At 54.4% G+C, this 22,012-nt stretch overlaps 2 protein-coding genes across 3 annotated transcripts in view; one reads left to right on the top strand and one right to left on the bottom strand.

Moving 5' to 3' along the window:
* The window catches only part of LOC121463929 (coronin-7), a 58,265-nt gene that overhangs the window by 23,807 nt on the left and 12,446 nt on the right, over positions 1-22,012 (top strand). Inside the window, exons 8-9 of the mRNA XM_041676499.1 lie at positions 4,007-4,093; positions 4,553-4,635. Of these exons, the coding sequence (XP_041532433.1) occupies positions 4,007-4,093; positions 4,553-4,635 (170 nt within the window). The remainder of the gene's footprint in view (positions 1-4,006; positions 4,094-4,552; positions 4,636-22,012) is intronic.
* Positions 553-19,080, bottom strand: Vasn (vasorin). Of its 2 annotated transcripts, XM_041676502.1 has the most exons (4): positions 18,928-19,080; positions 9,694-11,335; positions 2,466-2,715; positions 553-728 (listed from the first exon to the last, which is right to left on the bottom strand). In XM_041676502.1, exons 2-3 carry the CDS (start codon positions 11,324-11,326, stop codon positions 2,489-2,491), a joined length of 1,860 nt encoding a protein of 619 aa, XP_041532436.1. In that variant the 5' UTR covers positions 11,327-11,335; positions 18,928-19,080; the 3' UTR covers positions 553-728; positions 2,466-2,488. The 2 variants fall into 2 exon arrangements, with proteins under 2 accessions (XP_041532436.1, XP_041532435.1); XM_041676501.1 differs by lacking the exons at positions 553-728; positions 2,466-2,715 and having other exon boundaries at positions 8,741-11,335.

Below are 22,012 nucleotides of genomic sequence, written 5' to 3'. Positions count from 1 at the left end.
GCCTCTGCCTCCCGAGTGCTGGGATTAAAGGCGTGCGCCACCATCGTCCGGTGGCACCAGGTCTCATTACAGATGGTTGTGAGCCACCATGTGGTTGCTGGGAATTGAACTCAAGACCTCTGAAAGAGCAGCCAGTGCTCTTACCCTCTGAGCCATCTCTCCAGCCCCCTGTTTGTTTGTTTGTTTGTTTGTTTTTGAGACAGGGCCTCATGTATTCTAGGCGTGTGTTGAACTTACTATATAGCTTAGTAACTATCTTGAACTTCTAATCTTCCTACCTTAATTTTTTTTTAATTTTTGAGATGGAGATTCTCACTGTGTGGCCCGGGCTGGTCTTATCTCAAGTGACCTCCTGTCTTAGCCTCCTAAGCAAGTGTCATTGGCCCAGGATCCAGCAGAGAAGCAGAGCCCAACCTCCCTGAGCCCCTAGACTTTCTCTGCCGTCCTTTAAGCCAGAGCCTAGGGTGGGGGCAAGCAAGGCCCTGAAGCCATTATTAATCAAGGGAAGCAGCAATTCTTTTTGCATTTAAACGTATTTATTTTTGTGTGTATGCTTTGCCTGCAGGTGTATAAGTGGGAATGGAATTAGGGAGGGTTGTGAGCTGCCATGTGGGTTGAGGGAGCCAAACCTGGGTCCTCGGGAAAAGTAGGCGATACTCTTCACCTCTGAGCCGGCTCATCACCTTCAAACTTCTGAAGTTTAAGGGCAGGAGAAAGTTGGAACAAGCCTTTTTTAAAAAAAAAAAAAAATTTTATTTTAGTTTTTTGAGACAGGGTTTCTCTGTATAACAGTCCTAGCTGTCCTGGCAAATTCATAAAGATCCGCCTGCCTTTGCCTCCTGAGTGCTGGGATTAAAGGTGTGTGCCACCACTGCCCATCTCTGACCTCTCTTTTTGGACAGGTGCTTTTTGACTACCTTAGCGTCATGATGGTTGGATGAGGAGGAGGATGGTGATTCCCTTTTTCAAAAAAGAGCCAGGAGGAGGGGGAAGGGAGCCACGAGCCAAGTAGGTACCTGCTGGTTGTTGTAGTTGCCCAGGAGACTGCCCATCTCCTGGAGTTGAGAGGTCCTCCCCTATGCTGGGAACTCCAGTGACATGCCATTGGAGAGGGATGTGACTGCCCCTCAGTTAGAATGTGAAATTGCCGCTGCCCCCTGGTTGTGGTTGGCTGGGGCAGCTGGACCACTGCCATTCTTTTTCTTTTCTCCATGCCAGAGATGGGGAGAATTGTTAGGGGACTGAGTGGCAGAAAAGACCTCCATGAGCATCAGTATGCTTAGTGACCCTACAGTGTAGGTCAGCCTTGGAAGTTTGCTGGAAACCAGAGGCCGCTGGACTGGTGGTGGTTCCACTTCTGCCACCTTCCAGTGTAAGTCTCATTACCTATGAGTCACAAGACCTTTTCATGATAAAGGGTCCTAGCTCACAAGGCTTAGAGATTGAAGGAGCCGACAGCTGCATTTTTGGCAATCACGGCACATAGCTTCCTCGGTCTAGGCCCTTGATTTCTCCGTATGTGAATGGGAAGGTAGAAGATGTGGACCAAGGTACAGTCTACTCCAGTCTATATCTCTGCGTGGAAAACTGCCAGTGGCAGCCACTCCAACCTGTGGGAGGTACAGAGGTCCTTGTGGTCACTGATGACCACTAAGGGGATCAGGAATGTTAAACACACAGGGTTGTCCCTTCAAAGGGAGGGATACATGACCTGTTTATCCAACCAGAAGTCTGGGAGCGGATGTGGTTAATAGCCTGGTGACCTTTGTGCTATCTTTGTGGCCAAGACAACATCAGATCTTCCCCCAGACCCTTATCATGAGCTTGTCAATCTGTAGAGCCCATCCTTCTGGAAGGTGTCAGTGTACTTTACAAAGAGTTTTGATGTAGTCATGTCTTACACTTTATTGTGCACACAGTACTGATTTAATTATTACCAGGAAAATTTTCACCAAATTGTGCTATTCTTAAATATGTCTAAAATAAACTATTTGGGGTCAGACTCCCAGAGTTTGGGCCAGCACCAACTACTGATTACGCAGAACCGGATTACCTTCTTGGCTCCTTTGCTGGTCATGGTAATCACAGAGACTCCTGCACCAGATTAGCCACCTCCTTTCCCTACCTGCAGCTTCTTGGAGCTTTTTGCTTCCCAGTCTCCATACAGAGTTAGGTCTGTGTAGATTCTTCCATTTTAGCTCAAATAAAAAGTTCCTTCAGTTACATTCTCTGCCCTGTTACCTTGTAAAATAGACATCTGGATCTGCAGCTGGATGTCATGTGCACATCTGTAAACACATAAGCCCAGCGCTTAGTAGGCTGAGGCAGAAATCAAGTGTTCAAGACTAACCTGGACTAACATGACATAACCCTGTCTCAGAACCCCACCCCACCCCCAAAAAAATTAAACAGCAAAACACAGACACAGTGCTGGACATTACTAGACTCTGACACCTCGTTCTTACAATAGAAGATGTCATTGTGCTTTTCAGAGCTGAAGAAACCAAGGCTCAGAACTCATCCAGGGACGGGGCAGCGGCTGCAAGGGTGGCTTTTCACCAGGGCAGTCTGATTCGGGGTTTCCTCCGCTGGCCTTCATTCTGCTCCTTTGTGGCACGGATAGTAACTGCAGCGACGTTCCTCCATTCAGTGTGCTGGCCTCCCGACACACTCTCTCTATGTAAATGTCCCATTGGTTCTCCGTGTCTTTAGCCCCTAGCACAGCACATTCGTATTAGGAAAGAATGATCGTCTTCACCATGCACACTCCTGGCCTTAGACCCGCCCCGCCCACTGTTGCCTCCCATGCTTGATGGACGTGAATGAGTGAGTGACATGCTGACCGGTTATGAGCCATCTAGTTTTCCGCCCTCACAAGGGACACTGCACACTGGTGAAGGAACAAGAGCTCAGATGACACTGCTGACCCATAATAGTGTGTCAGAGGCGAGCCAGTGACTTGACCCCTGTGAGGACCCTGCAGCTCCTTTTACGTGGAGAGAGAAGTCTGGGGCCCTAGTTCTCAGGCTCCATCCCTGACTTCCTGTGCCACTGTGGCTGGGTGGGAAAGGAAGAGTGAGAAAAGCCCCTTGAAGGACAGGCGGAGCATTTCCAGTGGTCTCCCACGCTGGGGTCAGCCTCTGCATGCTGGGGAGGGGGCCCTGGGCCAGCTTCTCCAAGCTGCTTCCCTGCCTCATTCATTCCCAAGGAGATCGTGGGAAGTTTGGAGGAGGCTGGCCACATTTGGGGTGAGCTATTTTTGGTAACAGGGTCCTTGTCTCAGGCTCCAGGGGCCAGGGTGACTGGGAGAGAGCTGTTTGCATTTCCTCTGGCCCCTGGACTCCCTCCTGCCATGGCCCAAGGGGGACAGGGCCATTCACTCCCCTGCTGTGTAAACTTTTCCCTTTCTGGGGGCCTGCAGCCTTCCTGTCTGTCAGATGCTCCAGCCCCCCTGAAGGGCCACCAGGGGCACTGCTTTACCCTCTCCAGAATGTTACCCAGAGCCTGGCCGCAATGGCCTGCTGGCAGTGACAGGAGGCGGCAATAATCCCTCTAATCCCGTGATTTGCACGGGGCTTTTCTCAAGGCCTGGTCCTTCTATGTGCACTCTCAGCTGGTCCTCCAGGCAGCTCCAGGGAGTGGGTGGCATGGGCACCGTAAGCGTTTATGAGTGACGAATGAGCCCGCAGAGGGTGTACGTACATTCCCCAAGTTCATACAGCTCTTAAATGAGGACCCTCAGGGCACCCAAGGAGGTGAGAAAGTGCTGCTGCACTCTCAGGAGGAGGGGGATGAACCTGAGCCTGGTGGCCTCTGGGTGCCGAGATGCCTTCAGAGGTGGAGGCGGGGCTCTTCCTGTGGCACATGTGGCCTTCAGCACCTCTCCTGTTCTCTGTGGGCACTCAGACAAGTATGCTCAGGACATCCCAGTTCCCAGCCTCTTAGGAGGTCCTTGTCCCCAGTAGGGGGCCCTGATGGCTCAGTGCTGTCCCTTGTTTCCCTGCAGAGCACACAGGCCCACGAGAACAACAAAGATACCCGGCTGGCCTGGACAGGCATGCAGGAGCATCTTGTATCCACCGGATTCAACCAGGTAGTGTTTCCTCCAACATCCTGGGCACTGCCAACCAGGAACTTGTCTAGTGCTTTAGGCTCCTGCTTCCTGAGGGTTGGGTGAGGCCATTGGGAGGTGGGTGCAGACAGCCAGTTAGAGGCCTGTCCATATACGGCCTGGCTGTGCAGCTGGGTCTTGGGCCCCCAGGGAATTGAGGGCTTTAGAAAACTGGCAGATTCCATTTGCAGTAGCTAAGCTTGACCCTAGGAGCCATGGTGTGGCCCCACAGGGACCCGAGTCCATGGAGGGAAACGCCCCTTGTCCCTTGTCACCCAAAGGTTCTTAAAGGGGCAGAACAGGACATGAAAACCCAAACTCCCCCCTCCCTGTCATGACTCCCTGCTGCTCTGGGGCAGGGGACTATGCCAGGCTGCACCCTTACACACTGGTTCCAGGAGCAGGGAGAGTCCTCTGAGCCTCCCTCCGACTTCCCCACAGATGCGGGAAAGAGAAGTGAAGCTCTGGGACACCCGCCACCTCAGCAATGCCTTGGCCTCCGCCACCTTGGACACCTCGCCTGGGTAGGAGCTTTAACATGATGGGAGCTGGGAGCCTAGAGTTTGGAAGGTGTTCACACTGGCCACTGGGACAGCCCTGTCATTGAGGCTGGCTGATCACTCGAGTGTGATCAATGCTGAGCCTGGGCTGCATCTGGGCCCAGCACCCCAGCTCTACCAGCAGGGGATGCTGAGGCTGTCTGAAATGGGCCAATGAATGAACTTGTCCTATCCTCTTGGGGCCCTGTCAGAAAAGTAGGCCCCTGGTCATGGGCACACTTCACTGCCTAGGGGTTCGTTCAAGTGTTTTTGAATTTAGGGGAGGAGCTATGACTTTGAAAATGTGTCATTGGGGTATAGGTGACAGAAATGGGCTTGCTTTGGCTATGGAGGTTTTCATGGAGCTGAGGGCCCAGGGATACTTGAGGTTGTGGTAGGAAGGTAAACACCGATGAGTATGAGATGATGGGGCAGATGGCTGTGTTTGGAGGTGTGTAGCAGGCACAGGGGGCCTAGAGTCCCCTGAAGTTTATATAGGAAGTTTGCTTGGGACCTGCCACACATATGTCCTCAGCTACACTTGGAGAGCAAAGGATAATGGGTACTCCTTCCATTCCTACCTCCCAGAGGTATGTGGAAGAAAGTTTATGGATATGCCTGGTGGGATCCCTGGCCAGGCCAAGCAGCTCTTGGTCTGTAATGGCGTATAATCAGTCACTAGCAAGCTGGCTCTTCAGATAAACAGTCTGTTCAATCTGCACAGCCATCATGAATAGCTAAGGAGGCTCCAAGAGGATCAGAGACTCTGCCAGGCATGGCTGTAGGGAAGGAGGGAGGAACTTGGACCCTACTCTGAAGCTGATTACTGATGGAAGGACTGATGGGGAACCCTCGGGGTAGGTTGACTGGGGAATACTGGAGACAGGAAAGGTCCCTGGTCCTTGGCTATCATCCAGCCTCTCCTTTCTAGAATATTTCAGAACTAAAGACTCTGAATCACAGTGGGGCGAGGGTTATCAAAGGTTCAGAAACAAGAGCATCATATTAGGGGTCAGGGAATGCTGGGAAGTCGTATTCTTTAGACCGGCAGAGGATGAGGTGTGGTCAGGCAATAGACACTCTGCATCCCACCCTTTACTGTCAGGGAGAGGCTGGGATACTTCGTTTGTTTGTGAGACAGGGTTTCTCTGTGTAGCCCTGGCTGTCCTAGAACTCTCTTTGCAGACCTGGCTGGCCTCGAATTCAGAGATCTGCCTCCCTCTGCCTCCTGAATGCTGGGGTTAAAGGCATTCACCATCATGCCCGACTTGGCAATATCTATTTTATAGATGAGGAAGGCAAAGCTGAGGCATATTCAGGGTCAGGGACTTGGTCTCAAGAGAGGTATCATCAGGATGGCACTGCCCTGGGGGAGACAGAGGTGCTGGGCTTTGGAGCTACACAACTAGCATTTATCTTGTGTCCCCAGGCCTGGCACTGTCTTAGCATCTTATCTCCAGACTGAGGTGCTGCAGGTGTGAAGGGCACTTGGCACCATCAGTCAGGTACTTTTCACCGAGCACTTCCAGCCAATCAGGCTCCACTCTCAGTGGTAACGATGCTAAGTATCCCCTCCCCTGCAGGGCATCTCCTGCCCAGCATTGATGGCCCCTGGAAGAGTTAACCATGCCCAGACCCCATGGTGCCACTGGCCAGGGCTGACCCTGTAATTACGGCAGTTAAGAATAGCCTCGAAGGACCAACGAGGACTGGAATTTGTCAAATCACTCCCAGATGGGCCTTCAGCCCAGCATTCCTCCCAACAGTCCCCCAGGCCTGGCCTATGCCCTGGCAAGCCGACACCCTTGGCAAGGGAACTAGGACTCTTCAGTCTCCACAAAGCTGGTGGACATTGATGCATGCCAGTAACTAGGCTGCTGAGAGAGGTGGCAGGTCCCCGTGTCCTCACAGGCATACTGGAAAGCAGACCCCCGCCCCGCCCCTGCTGTGATTAAAGATGGAAAGTGCAAAGAGTGCCAGCTCTGGGCGCAGCCCCGCGGAGGGTTGGCAGCCCTGTCACTGCCACCCTTGATCTCTCTGTTACAGAGTTTCCATCTTGGTTTAGGCAGAACAGTGTGTGCTCACAAGAGCTAGAGGGCCCCAGGGTCAAGTACATCCCTCCTCTCCTGGGCCTTTGTCATGGTTCCCATCTCTGTCCATTCCTTGTCATTTTGGAGTATCTATAGGGCTGCCTGCCACAGTGCAGAGGGCAGAATGTTGCCAGTCTCCCACAGGGCATGCTCATTGGGCTTTCCAGTACTTCCCGTGTGCCCGATCCCAGGTTCAGCACAGGCCGGAGATGCCAGCTACTGAAGAGCGCTATGGTAGAGGGCCATGCATGCCTCGTCCCTTGCTCCTGGATGTACTGAGAGGCTGGGTGTTAAGATGGTACGAATGGTGAGGGTGAACTGCAGGTCCTTCCCTTCATAGCAGCAGGGTGAAAGCCCTCCCTGTGGCTTGTCACCTCTCTCTGCACCAGGAAGCAGGTGTTGGGATCCCACCCGCCTTGCAGCTGTGAGCTATTACTGCTGTTCCCCATGGGTGCCTCTCCTCCTCTCAAGGAGACTGTTAGCCTTGGAATGGGAGCTTATGAAGCTCTAGGAACGGTGCTTCCAATGAAAAGACCCCACACTTCACAGCTGTCTAGCTTGACTTGACCTGGGCTCCGCTAAGGATGGGATCTGGATACCTTTCCTGAGGGCCTCTTCCCCTTTCTCTAGGCCTCACCACCCCACCCTGCCATCCCTCTAGGCCAGGTTTGCTTTACAGAAAAAACATTTACTCAGCAGTTGCCATACTTCAGCAGTGGCCACAGGCCCACAAAGGCCCCTTTGATGGGGCTGGCGAGAGGGACAGGCCTCACCACGCCTGCTGTCCTAATAGAACCCAGGCCTACAGGAAATCCACCTGGGCTGCTGCCGCCACCACGGCAGCCTCTGTAGAAAGAGGCCCCACCCAGGCCCGATGCTCCCATCTACTGCCCCACATGACCCATCCACCTCCTCCCTCCACCAGAGCCCTCAACAGCCACTAATTGAATCCAGAGCCTCTTGTGGCTGAGACTGACTTGATGCTGACATCAACACCCCGAACCACAGGGCCTGTTCCCCAGGCCTGGCTGGGCCTCCTCCTCCCCTCCAGGGTGAGACTTCATACCAGGGCCATGACCCACGGAAGACAGATTGGCACTGGGGGCCTGTGAATGGCTTGCTTCTGCTTTTGCTGGGCCCTTCCATTCCCCCAGGGCCCAGCTCCTTTTTGTCCTACGGGTAACAGGTAATGATGCCATGTATCCCTCAGTTTCCCGAGCTGCCCACCTCAGTCCAGGCCACAGCTGTCCTTGAATGTAGTCTTGCTGCCCCACAGCCTGTAGTCTTCCTAGAAAACATTTCTTCTTGGGGTTCCAGAATCGCTGGGCATATCCCCAGGGCAAGAAGTGAAAGAATACTCAGGGCCACCAAATTCTGTACCATCTACAAGCCAGACAGCCCTTTGGCCCTGTCCCTGCTGCTAATGCTCTGTTCTGGCCTCCCCTTTCTGTCCGGCAAGCTTCTTGCCTTGGTGACCCATGTTTCCCCACCAACGCCCTCCTGTACAGTGTCAACAGCAGGAAGGAGCTGGGGTCACACATACCTGGCTGGCCCAGGATTCTGCGGTAGAGACTAGAAGCCACCTGTCCCAGGATCCCCATCATTAGGCTCTAGAATAAGGAAGCTCCAGGCTGTCTTCGCTATTGAAGGCAGGGGTAGTCTGCCCTTCACAGCACCCAAGGAGGATGTGACCTCCCTTTGAGTCCCTCTGTGTCCCGTGTTTTCTGTGAGACCCTTCCAGCCTTATACACAGACCCTGTGGCTCCTGCTGGCAGAAGACGGGCTAGCTAGGGTAAGCTGCCCTACCTAGTCCATTGCCCTGTCCCACCCAGGTGAAGGTACTTACCAGGGCCCATGGTTGGCACATTCTAATTGGGGAAGCTCTCAGCAGCGGCCCTGGCAAACCCATGCCTGACGTGTGCCAGTGACATAGGTGTCCACAGAACACATAGCTCATGCACCCCAAGCCCAACCAGAGACAGTCAATCTGTTTTGTTTTTTATTTTTTTACAAAAGGCCTTCATATCATCAATAGTCTTACAAAAACCAAAGTCCTTGTCACTGAGTTTGAAAAAACACTTTCCCAGCATAAATGGGAAATGAACTTTTATAAATACATTTAAAAAAAAAAACAACAAAACAAAACAATAGAAGCAAATCCACTTGTGCCCCAGAGCACCTTCCTTTCCAGTTTCAAGTGTTCCCGCACTTTTGGGGCCAAGGCCACAGCCATAGTGCCTTCCCCATCCACTACTTTTGGGGAATTCCTTCACTGGTCACCAGAGTCCATGTTGGGAAGCCCAACATGCCTAGCCATGTTACCAGCACATGGCAGGACTCACACCCCAGGGCTGCGCACTGCAGCAGACAGCAGGTGCCTGTTTTGGACATACTGCTGGTATGGTTCGACTGGGCCATAGCAACTCACAAATGAGATCCAGGCCAGAGAGGGTCGGGGACAGGTCCCACAGCGCCGTCATGCATGTGCCCGGTGATGCATATCGAGAACTTGCTTGTGTGGCAGCAGGGTGGGGGGTGACTAAAAGCCTGGCTGCTCTATCGATCCCAGCTCAGATGTAGTGCTTACCGGGGAGGGCCCCTTGAAGGCTGGGCCCTGGGTAGCCCATAAGGGGCACCTCACATTCAGGACCTCCCGACAGGGCCTCCCCACCTCCCTCTGTTGCTTTAGAGCTTGACTCCAAGGGAGTTTTCACCCCCTCTAGTTCCAGGGGCCCGGTCCCCGGTCCCACCTGCCCTTTGTCCTGAGCTGTAGCTGTTGCCCGCCCCCGCCGCACACAGTAGGCTGCTCCTGCAGCAGCCAGCACAGCTAGAAGCACAGTGGCCAAGGCAGGTGCGATAAGGAGGGGCAGATTGCCCTCACGGGCCTGGGTCACTGGGGCATGGTTGGAGCGGACAGCCTGGGGAGTGTTGGCCTCCCCACAGGCCTCCTCACCTTCAGGTATCCGCCCGGCTCCCATGGGTGTGACACAGATAGAATAGGTGGCATTGGGCCGCAGCTGGGTGACTGTGTACTCTGCAAGTGAAGCAGGCAGCCGTAGGGTCACCAGGCGCTTGTCAGGGCCAGACAAGTTACGGTAGGTGAGGCGGAGGCTCCGGAGCTGTACAGTGTTGCCCTGCAAGTAGCGCTGCAGCCCCACACGCAGAGATGTGGGGCTCACTGGCTCGATGCTGAGGGGCAGGGGCCGAGGGGGCCTTGGGGTGTCTGGTATGGAGCTAGGCTTCATCCCTTGCCCTACTGGACTCTCACAGTACAGACCAATGAAGCCCTCGGGGCACAGGCACTCCCGGTGATGTTTTGCCCCTACGCGGCAGGTACCACCATTCAGGCAGGTGGATGCTGGGCAGTCCTGGGGCTGAGCAGACCTCATGGTTGGTGGGGCAGTGGATGGTGAGGTGGACGCCTGGGTAGTTGGTTCTGTGAGGCTGGGCCATGTGGGAGCTCGGCTAGAAGGTGAAGGCTCGGGTTCCCTGATAGTAGGCCTTATGGTGGGTATGGTGGCTGTGGTAGTGGTGACTGGGCAGCCAAAATCTGCATAGTCCAGATCCAGGAGCATTCGGCCAGCATTCTTGGGTGGGAAGTGACAACGTGTCTCTTCAGGGCTGGCCAGCACAACATGGCTCTCACGCACCCAAGGCCCAAACCAGCTCAAGGGACATAAGCAGTTGAAGGGGTTTCGGGCAGCTGCTAAGAGGCGCAGGCGGGGAAAAAGATTTGAGAGGTCACTGGGCAGGGCCTGCAGGCTCAGGTTGCTCACGTCCAATTCCTGTAGGGCGGTCAGGCCAGCCAGGTCCTCAGGCCGGACATGGGCAATGCGGGTATTACCAGCTAGCCGAAGGCGTGTCAGGCCGCGCAGGCCTTGGATCACAGTTGGCATGTGCTCCAGCTGGTTGTCAGAAATATCCAGGTCATGGAGGTTGCGCAGGCGGCCAAAAAGCCCCTCATCCAGCTGCCGCAGCCCTAAGCCAGCCAACCTCAGTGCCTCCACATTGGCAGTATCCAGTATTCCAGCTTCCAGGGCCGGGATATTGTTGTAGCTGAGGTCAAGCAGCAGTAGGCGGGGCAAGTGCAGTGGGGGCAGCACCCGAAGCTCATTGTCCTGCAACTTGAGCTCCAGGAGGTGGTCAAGCGCATCAAAGGCTCCAGGCTGGATGTGGCGAATGCGGTTCTTGCCCAGGTAGAGGCGCTCGAGGCGGCGCAGGCCCCGGAAGGTCTCATTGGAGATCTCGTGCAGTTTGTTGGCAGTTAGGTCCAGGTTACTGAGGTTAACCAGTGGCCGAAAGATGCCACCAGGCAGGCTCGTGATCTGGTTCTGTGACAAGTCGAGGAGCTGCAAGCCAGGGAGGCCAGCGAAACTGCCCACATCAAGTGTGGTGATGCCGTTCTCGAAGACGTACAGGCCCACTGTGTCAGGTGGCACGTCTCGGGGCACTGTGCTTCCCTGGCGGGCAGTACAGAACACTGTCTGTGGCTGGTTGCACTGGCAGCCTGATGGGCAGCCCCGTACTCCAGACTCCAGGAGCAGCAGGAACAGCAGGAGAGGTGGCAGGCAGCTCCTGGGGTGCATCTTCCGTTCCTAGGAGCAAAGAGTTTATGAGTCAGGGCCGAGGGCCACCACATCATGAAGGCCAGAGGGGAATTCACCGCTCCCCACCCTCAAATGCAGCAGAGCCCAGAACTTGTGAGTCAGGTCCCTAGTGTCCCTGACCAGTTCCTGGCTCATCTCTGGCATCCTTCCCTCAGTGATCGTATCTTTATGGTGTTGGTTGTCACTAATGAGCATCCATGTAGAGGCCAGCTAGGCTAGTGCAGGGACCAACAGTTACTAACAACATAACTTTCCCTTCCTGAACCCAGGCCCCTCTAGCTGGCTGCTTGGTCAGGGAAGGAGAACTGTGGATCCTGAAGCCCCTCCCTGTAGATCTGGAGAGACAGGATGGCAGTTGGCCCGGGCGCGTAAGCAGAGAAGCTGGCTGTTGGGGCCGCTGGCCCCTGCAAAACACTCTTGCGTCCCTCCCTTCTCTGAGTGAGGAAAGACCGCAGCAGGAAAACTTCACATGGAAACTATGGGATCCGTGTTTTTCCACTTGTGCTCTCGGACCTGCCCAGGATGGGGGCTGTAGGCCGCCAGGATGTGGCCAGGATGAGGTTCCTAGAAGAGGGTAGAGGCTGACTGGCAGCCCTTGCTTGGCAAGTGTCCTTGTCTAGGGGAAAGGGGTGGCTAAATGAATAGATTTATTTGTCAGTTTATCAAAGCATGAACTGGAGATGAGGAACCCCATGGTTCAGGTGAGGGACAGACAGTGTTATATAGTGGACCGTGACAGTGCTAGGCTAGACAAGTCCATCAGGTCAACTCCACAGATGGTTGGGGGTTCTGCTCTGGGCCAGACCCCTAGAAATGAAGAACAGCACTGTCCCCCAGAAGTGACAGTACCCCAACCTTTCCACGTGCCAGTATTTGCTCAGCACACTGCCGCCTCAGCTCCCCAGTGGCCAGTTTAGATGGGAGCTTCTGTCCCTGCAGAGTCACACAGGGAAGGGACTTTTGGAGGCACCAGTGGGTCTGAGCTGGAACCCAGGGCTTGAGTAGTGCCAGTATGACAGGGTCTGCCTGGGGACAGGCCCATTCCTGTCTTAGCAAGCCATCAGAGGTGGGACTCCCATCTTGTCCTGGGGTGAAAGGCCAGCAGCTTGTTCATTTCACTCAGGCTCCTAAGCCTGAGGGCCCCACCCAGGCAGTCCTCACCCTGGGTGCCCCAGAGGCCTGAACCTTGCCTGGGATACCAAGTTGCCCCCAGGTGGGCAGCCCTGCTTAGTGGCTGACAATTCCCTGCCATCCCAGGTACCTGCTGCTCACACAAGGGCCTTTTGTGCTAGAGCTGGGACTTCCCTTCCCCCACAGGTGGCCCCAGCAGGTAACAAGACCCTCACCCAGCCTGCCTTCACCACTCCCTCATCTGTGGGCTCCCTTTTCCCAAAGCACAAGGGCTCCTGGTACGTGAAAGGGAAGAAGACAGACTTACCCAGGACAGGTAAATTAGATGCCTGGAGCCTAATGCCAGCTCACAGGCCTACCTTAAGTGCCGGAAACATTTAGATAGGGGCTTATACTGAGTCAACTGAAACAAAGTGCCAGAACCTCGAGGACCTGATCCTACCAGCACCATAGGGCTGTGCACTTAGTGACCTCAAACGCTGTTAGCTGCACCCCTAACTCCCTTACCCCATAGGACCTGTTCCACCCACCGTGACTCAGAAACTTGGGAGGATGGCTGGTTTGGCCTGGCTTCCAGATAGGGACTTCAAATGACCTCCGTCTACATCTCACATCCACGTAGGGTACGACAGGCCTTCCCCTCAGTCACTCTTCTTAGTGGGGCCAGGCCAGGGTCAGGCAGGAGGCCCTGCACGTGGCTGGTATGGCCACTCTGTTGAGTCGTCTCCCCACGGGTCTTGTTCAAGGCTATGTTAAGAACTCATCCAGACAGGCTCAGTCTATGCTCAGTTGTCCAAGCTGTGAAGCCTCAATTGGCAGCAGCCTACTTCACACCTCACCTTCCCTGTATATCCTTGCTGTGAGGCTGGGGTGGGCGGGGTGGGCTACTTACTCTGCACTAGCAGCAGTTAAAGGGGAAGGGGTGAAGGATATGCACGTGCGACTGAGGACAGGATGGCCACTGGGCTGTCCATACAGGCTGGCAAGAGAGGACACTGAGTTAAGTCAGCAGGGACCAGGTCCAATTCCCATTCCTCTAGGAGTCATGTTAAGTTTCTTTACTTGATTCCTGGCTTCACCCCTCCCAGCAAGGGGAGACTGAGGCAAAAGATGGTGCTACAGCTGTGGAAAATTCCAGCTTGCAAGCTACAGTCTGCAAGCTGGGGAGCTCTGTCATGGCTCTGAGAACAGCGTGAACAGTCCTTGAAGGGAATCTGGATAGGGCGGGAAAAGGGTGAAACCGTTTGGAGCAGCAGAAGACAGGTTTGGCCTCAGGCCCGAGTTCTGCTGAAAAGATTCCTGAGTCCTTTCTTTCTGATTTATTTATTTATTTATTTTTGTTTGTTTGTTTGTTTGGTTGGTTGGTTGGTTTTTCAAGGCAGGGTCTTACTGTGTAGCTCTGGCTGTCCTGGAACTCACTACATAGACCAGGCTGGCCTCAAACTCACAGACATCCTCCTGCCTCCACCTCCCAGGTATTAGGAGTAAAGGTATGCAGCACCACAACCAGCTGAGTCCCCTGACTAAGTTCTACCTTTCACCTACATGACTGTTAAGGGCAGCCCTATGGACTTCTTTTTTTTAATGCTGATTTTATTTTTATTTATTTTGGCTTTTTGAGACAGGGTTTCTTTGTGTAACAGCCCTGGCTATCCTGGAACTCTTGTTGTAGACCAGGCTGGCCTTGAACTCAGAGATCCTCAAGCTGCCTGACTCTTGGTTTTAAACAGGAAGTGCTTTCTTTTTTTTTTCCCCCGCGTGTAAATTTGTTTTGTCTGCATGTATGTATGTGCAGTGCCTGTGGAGGCAAGAAGTGGCTGTTGGACCCTTGGAACTGGAGTTGCGAGCGGTTGGTGGTTGTTGGAGTTACAAGTGATGGGTGTTGGGAATCAAATCTGGACCCTCTAGAAGAGCATCTCTCCAGCCTCAAACAGGGAGTTCTGACATTAGCTTGTCTGGGCCTGGGTCCTAGTGCCTGGCGTATGTATGTGTGGGGTGGGTGGCTTCACTAGAGTGGCTGTTGCCCTGTGCTTTCAGCATCACAGGTCGCCAGCCTTTGTTTGGTATCTGATCCTTGTGGGGAGAATTCTAGAGTAGCCCCCGGCTTGTAGGTGAGGAATCAGACCTCCTCCTGGATTCCTCACCTACACTGGCCTGACTCTACCACAGCCTGGTGGACAGAGGCAGGAAGGCCTGGCTCTCCACCTCAGCATGCACTGGAGCTGGTCACAACACCTTCCCAAAGCACTTGCATATGGTCAGTAAACATTAACCACTGAGGGTGGCTACCTATAAGCCAGGAGTCCTGGCTTCCTCATTAGCAGGACCCTCTGTACCACCTGCATGCTAGAGCCCCTCCCTGGCCCAGGTTAAGGCCACCTGACCAGGCATCCCTCTACTCTCAATGGGAAAGTGAGGGTGGGGTCCTTAGTTCTATAAAGGAATTTAGGGGTAAGCTGTCCTTTGGCCCAGCCTCTTGAAGCACATGACCTCCAGGAGGGGCTCTGTGAGTAAGGACAACTAAGGGCATTGGTCATCTAACTCTCGAGGGCCCAGAATGCCCTCCACACCCAAGTGTGTGACACACTGTGGGCATCCACCCATACACATGCCTGAGGTTAGGCAGGGACAGGAGAGTGGGTGGGGTAGAACCCAGGCATTTAGTGAGCACATCAGCCCTGGAGCTGGTGCATCTCCCTGATGCTAAGACAGGCCATGTGCCCAGCAGGGTGGAGAGGACAATTCAGACAGAGCCCACCCCTCCTTGCACACTTACCCTGATAGGATAGACTCTGCAAGTCTGACTCTCAGCTCTGGGCTCCCAGCCTCTGCCTCCTGGTGCTGGCCTGAATGGGCTCTACTCTGCTCGCCAGGCCTGGCAGCAACCCAGCCCCAGGAGGCTGCCAATACCCCCCCCAGCCCCCTCCCGCAGGCGGGACTGTGCCGGCGGCCAGAATGGCTGGCTCCAGTTTCGCTGACGTGTCCGAAGCAGTTCTGGGCTCCGGTTTGGTCCATCCCATCTCCCCTTCTCTAGAACACAGCAGTCCTGGCCCAACAGAGAAGATGGGCCGAGGGTCTCTATTATTTCTCACACAGAAAGTGGGGGAGGAGGCTTAGCTCAGGCTTGTGATTAATCAGGGGATACCAAGCCAGTACTGTTCACTCGGCTTTGTGACCTCATCCCGACTCCCTGCCCTCTGTGGCTCCCATCTTTGCCCTAACTCAAAGGGCTTTTGCATTCCAGCTACAGGTTAGGATTACCTAGGAAGTTCCCTGGGCCGTGTTCATCTTTTAAAACAAGTCAGTTAAATAAGCAGCCCTGCTGGGAGGAAAGTCCTCTGGCGGGTCTTCTGCCCAGAAAACACAGATGAACTGCAGAAAGGCCATGAGGACATCAGCCTAGCTGCTGTGTCTGTCCAGGAAAGGATTCTGGGCCTTGGAACAGGTGTGGCCAGGGTGGCTTGTCCCTCTCCAGGTGGGTGTCTTAAGTAGCCCTGTGGGTGACCTGGCTGTTGCCAGACCTGTCAGCCAGAGCAGATAACTCAGTGACTAAGATCAGTCTCTGGCTCAGGCAAAGCCTTGGGGTGACAGGTTGAGCCATCTTAGGAGAGGTGCCACTTGTAGGGCAGGAACACCTGTGGGCCCAGGAGCTATGTGGTGGCTGTGGCCCAACTAGAAGTGGGCCAGTAGAATGCCACTGTCAGCACGCAGCAGGTGTGATGCCACTGGGGCTCAGCCTCCTACTGCCCTGTCCCTGCCCAGGGCTTGGCATCCACTGAATAAACTTTAACCCTGCAATTAACCCCGAATCTTCCAAAACACCTTAGTCACTGCAAGCTTCCTGGGCACAGGAGTCTCAGGGAGACAGGAAGAGAATGGTCTCAGAAGGGGCCTTATTCTACTCAAATTCACCATGCCACTGTTCTACAAGTCACTCAGCAATCTTAGATGAACCCTCAGCCATTGTATGGCACAAGAGGCCCCTTCTGGGGTCTATGAACTGGTCATTGACCCACAGTTCTACCTCCACAGCTGTCATTATTGACCAGTGGTTGAGGCTGAGTGCCAGCGAGGTTCCCAACCTTCCCCGGCTCCCTCAGAGCAAGCCAACTCCCTCCTTAATGAAATCTCTTAGGCAGCCTCCAGGAATGCCAGAGTCTTATTGCATTCCCCAGGAGTTGGCGTGCGTGGGGGTGGGGGAGGCTGTCCCCAACCTTGAAGAAGAACTGGCCTCTTGCCTTCCCCCATCCCTACAAACTGAGGTAGCCTGAAGACTTCTCACACCCAGGGAGACTGGAATGAGGAAAAGCGGGGGAGGCCTGTGGCCTGGACAGCAGGCTGAGGGGTTGGGGAAAGCGCACGCACACACACACATGCACACACGCACGCGCACACACACCCGGCTGACTTTGGAATGTGGAAACTGATAAAGGAAGGAGGTCCAGTCCTCCCCAACAAACGCAAAACACCAAAGCACCCCTCCAGGCCCTGCTGTGGGTCACGTGCACAGACACACACCCTCTGGCCACACTCCTCTGGGCCTGTGTGCGTGTGTATACACACACACCTCTCTCTCCTTTCCCAAGAACACACAAATTCCACAGCAGTGAGGGGAGCCGGTTTTCTTGGCAACACGAGGGCCCTGGGCTCCACAGCTCTGGGAGGGGCTCTGAGGGTGGCTGAAGGGAGCTCTGTGAGGGATGGCTGATTCCCTTCACCTAAGATTAGGACCTGTCACTGGTCAAGAATGGCTTTCGGCACTTAGCGAAGAGAACTGTCTGTCTGGGCTGGGGAGGGGAGGGCTACTTTCCTGTTCTTAGAAGCTATGCAGCACCACGAGGGTTCACTCACAACCTGTGGCTCTTGTCTGGGACTTACCCCAACTAACCCAGGGCTGGGGATATCTGGAATGAAGTGAGAACCAACCGAGGGCTATCTGCCTGGCTGTCTCTCATCTGCATAGGTCTCAGCAGTGTCTGGGGGCTCCTGTGCTCACCTCTTCGGCCACTTCTAGAGGGTGGCGTCCAAACCCCTGGGACTCCAGCCCTCCACCCCACAGATCTCAGGTGGCAACTGTCTGGTGTGCAGCTCCACAGTTTGGGGGCGGGGTAGGGACATGCCCTGCTTGCCCCTCTCCCCGGGCCGGCACGGGCACATGTGCTCCTAGGTTCTTTCCTCTCTGGATGGGAGATGCTAGATAATGGTCTGGAGGGAATCCAGCAGGGCTGCTCATTACCAGAGCCCTCTTCCTGCCTCTGACACTCTGTTTACAGAAGTTCCTCAGGGGCTGATTCCCCTGGGAGAGGACAGTAAACTCTAGAGACTGCCCTCCCATCCCCCACCTGCCTGCCCCAGCTCTATGGGGCTATGCTAACAGCTGGGTCCATACTGGCCTTCATTGCCCATACCAATGGAGCCCCTCACAAAACTCCAGCCCACCCACATCTTTGCTTTCCCAGCACCCAAAATCTAGCCTAGGGGGAAGGGACCTTTTACATTTTGGCCTGTCCTCTTCCCTGAGGGCTCTTGGCTCAGACAGGGAAGAAGGCTGTCTTGGTGTCTCTTCTGTCTCTTCCTCTCACCTACCATTAATACATAAAGCAAGGGGGCTCCTAGACCCCGTGGTTTCTTCTACCCTGCAGACTCCACTCCCTGAGATCCAATGGGTGAAAGCAGCCAGCGACCCTGGTGTGGTAATCGTTAACTAATGGGGGTGAGGTGGTGTGGTTGGCACCAATCAGCTGGCCTGCCTGACCACAGGGAACCTCAGCCGTCTTCTGGCCCCAGAGCTGAGACCTGGGGACACAAAGGACTAGACTGGCTATAGGTCATTGGGTTTGCAGCCCAAGCAAAGCCCAGTCCCTGGGAGAGATGAGATGCTGATACTGGGGCACTAAAGGTTCTGGTCAAAGTCCATCCCTTACCTGGGGGCACAGCTATCGGTCTCCCCACCCCCATCCCTCTCCTGGGCTGCCTGAATATTTGTGGGCCCCAGTCCTGCCATGTGTGACAAGGCCCAGAGGACCCCAGGCGACCAATCTGCGCAGGGGCACCAGTCTGTCTGACCCCATGAGGGAAAAGTAACCAGACTACGGCTGGTCCATCCCCCTAAAGGAGGTTTGATTCATAAAACTGGTCACGCCAGAGGGCCCAGCCGTGGGAGGAGGAGGAAGCAAGGGAGGGGGGTGTTTATTTTGTCTACTCAGAGCCTCACGGGTAGGTGAGCCATGCACAAATGCATACCCTGGCTCTCCAGAGGGTCAAGGGAGGTCCTGGGCCCACTCAGAGAACGGGAGACAAGTGAACGTGCCTGCCCAGGTAATCGCCGAGGCCAGAGGAAGCCCCTCGCTCCCGCAGTCGCAGTTCCACAGGAGAATGTGTGTGCTAGTGTGCACGGCGAGTGTGATCAGCCCTGCCTGGCGCCCCCGCCCTTGTCCCTAGACACTCACCAGGAGGCGGCAGCCGAGGGAGTCGGGCGGTGCGACCCACCGCCTCAGTGGGGCCTCAGACCTTTGCCTCCGGCCGGTCCCGAAGGGTCCGGAGTCCCGGGGTCCGGAGGCTGCGGCGTCCGCGTCTCCCAGCCCCGGGATCCGGCTCCGACTCCGAAGTTGGCTCGTAGGAGGCTGGTCTCTCCTTAAGATGTGGGGGGTGGGACCATCTCCACTGAGGGCGGGGCTCCTCCTCATTGGCCAAGGCGGGGTTTGGCCGAACCTGCACACACCCCTCCGCGGAGCCGGTCGTTGCACGGAGCAGGCCTAATCTGTACCTAGATATATCTGAACCCGAGTGTGGAGAGATTTTATTAGGCTGGTTTAAGTCAATCCTTGGTTTTCTGTGTGACATTGGACAGAGTCTTGCTTTTCAGTTGAAAACAAAGATAGTGACATGAATTTATGTGAACCTCAGGGGTCAGTGAAGATCTGGAGAAGCCTAGGATAGGATAGTGAGGCCAGCCCAGGTGAGGGCTTAGTCCCCATGACCAGCCCAGTCTGCCAAAGCTCAGGATTTTTCATGCAAATCTAGATTTTTAGGTGTAATCTCTCAATGTGTTATTGTTGGTAGCTAATCCCAATTTCAAAAGCTAGAAGTGCTTCCAAGAGCCTCTTGTGTAAAATCTCTTAGGCTGGGTTTGGGATCCTTGTGGCCATGACAGCAGCCCTGGTCACCTTTCCAGTCTGAACTGAAAGTCTGCGACCTAGAAACAGATGCCCACTCAAACCCCACCAGGGACTGGAAGTTCAACTTGAAGACCACAATAAGCTTGGGGTAGAAGTTGGGGTTGGGGACTCCATCAACAGTAGGAGGGACCTAGGTGTTTGTTGACAGTGGCTCTTGAGCAGGAGGGGCTGGTGCCAAGGGCTAGTTCAGAAAAATCCCCTGGCTTGTAGGATTCCAGGAAAATGATCATTTCCCTCCTCCCCCATGGTCTGTGGTTAAGATCATGCCTCAGAGCCTTTGGGGGCCCAGCTCAGCTTCCAGATTTCACCACTGTACCCCCTCTGTGCCTGGCCTGTAGCCAAGCCCTTTGGCTGAGTCACATTGGCTGGAGACTTGTCTGCCCTCTGCAGGATTCCAGCACCAGAAATGAAGGTGGCCTGGGTCTCGTTATCAGGAGCTAAGCAGGGTCCCTGTGTTGTAAATGCAGAACATAAGCGCGTGCACACACACACACACACACACACAAACACCACTCAAAGTGTCTCATTTGGTCTGTGTGGCAGGTTTGAAACTTTGAAGCCCTTGCCAGAATTGAAAAATCAGGTGGTTTCACATTAAAATGGGGTTTCCTAGCCTGTCTTGAACAGGAAGTCTTCTGAGGTTGAGAGGCACTGTCCCCTCTGGCCAGGCTCCTTGGTCAGTGAGTGTTGGGAGGCAGCTCTGGCATCCATATCCCTGAAGACTGAAGTAGGAGGATGGCAAATTCAAGGGCAGCCTGGATAACTGCATGAGACCTTTCTCAAATACAAGTCTGGGGATACATCTCAGTAGTAAAGCACTTAGGATAAATAAGGCCCTAGATTCAATACCCAATGCCAGCAAAAAGGGGAAACACACAAGTGCGGTGTGACTTCTAGTCAAACTGTCCCCAAGCCCCTTCTCATGAGCCATCCTCCCTTGTATCCCAACTTGTCTAAACTCCCATTGTCAATCTCTAGATACCACCCTTCAGAGACCCCCACAAAGGAAGAGAGTGGGATACCTTTGGCCCAGCCTGGGTGACAGTGACAGATCCATAGGACCTAGACTGCTTTTGATAAGGGGCATTGCCACACTGTCTGGGCTCATGGATGGAGAGGATACCAGAGGAGTTCGGAGATGCTTTCCCACAGCAAGCCCACCCCTGTCCTTCCGCAGGGCACCTGTCAGAGCTTAGGGCATTATCTGACCAAAATGAGGCCTTGGACCCTCTCTGACTTTAGATTTAGGGTAGACTCTGGACTGATGTCAGGGTGAGAGCCCTCCAAGGTGGCAAGCCTAGAAACCGTAGTAGCAGGAGATGTACTGGCACTATCTCCCTCCCCATTTGGCCTTCTGTCAAGTCAAGGTGAGCCTTTCGCATTCTGGACCCAGACACAACTTGGCTGTCTTCACAGGGCCTGGAGTCAGGCCGGTGCCAGTTGTTGGCTGTTAGTTCTGGGTGTTGTGACCCCATTTCCCTGCCCATCCTGAGCAGTGGGCAGCAGGATGCTCCTGCCTGGCAGAGATGTCCAAATGGTTCTGCCCAAGGCAAGGAGGACTGGCCTGACCTGTCAGTAGAGCCAGCCCTGCCCTCTATGACTTCCTGTTGCTGCTACCCAGCACCTGAGTCAGGGGGCAGGGCGAAGGGCAGGGCAAGGGAGGCCTAGCCAGCCTTCAGGAGATAGTTTAGAGAGCTGGTAAACTTTCAGTGCCCCAGTGGACTTCACAGGGTTCTTGTCATGTTCTCTCCTGTGCAGTACAGCAGAAGGCCATAGAGATGTCCCCCTGGCCCCCAGATCACTTGCTCCCCATCTCTGCTCCAGTCCTGTGTTCCATTGGTTCCTGATTTTCTCAGCCTTTTCTTTCTAATCTCTGTGACCCATCTCAGTGCCATCCTGCTCCTACCCTGCTTTGTCTAAAGCACACCACACACCTGGGCATGGTAGGACAGTTTGCCTAAGCATATATAAGGCCCTGACTTCTGTCCCCAGTGTCACAAAACAAACAAAAAGTAACCACCATCTTCTAATTGTTTGTCACCTGCTTGGGACAGAACTCCTGATTCACTGAGCCCTGTTTCAACTGGCTCTGCCTACCTGAGTCTCAGTCATCACCCTCATTGCCCGGGTCACCACACACATCACCTTCCCTACCTTCCAAAGCCTTAAACTCATACCCACTACCAGCCCTTTGCACAGAATGCTCTTCTTGTCTGGAACACTATCCCCTGTGATATTTGACTTCTGCCTGGCACTAGAATTGAAGAAGCACCCCTCCCCAGTGGTCCAGCTAAGACCAACTAGCCCCGCCTACTACTACACAACATCGCTTCTTTCATGTGTTTAATTATGGGAT

This window comes from Microtus oregoni, unplaced genomic scaffold (genome assembly GCF_018167655.1).
Source record: "Microtus oregoni isolate MIOR12 unplaced genomic scaffold, Mior012 000027F_ref0000203, whole genome shotgun sequence".
NCBI classification, from domain to species: Eukaryota; Metazoa; Chordata; class Mammalia; order Rodentia; family Cricetidae; genus Microtus; species Microtus oregoni.
The sequence above is the reverse complement of the archived record's forward strand: the minus strand, read 5'-3'. Positions and strand labels throughout refer to the sequence as shown.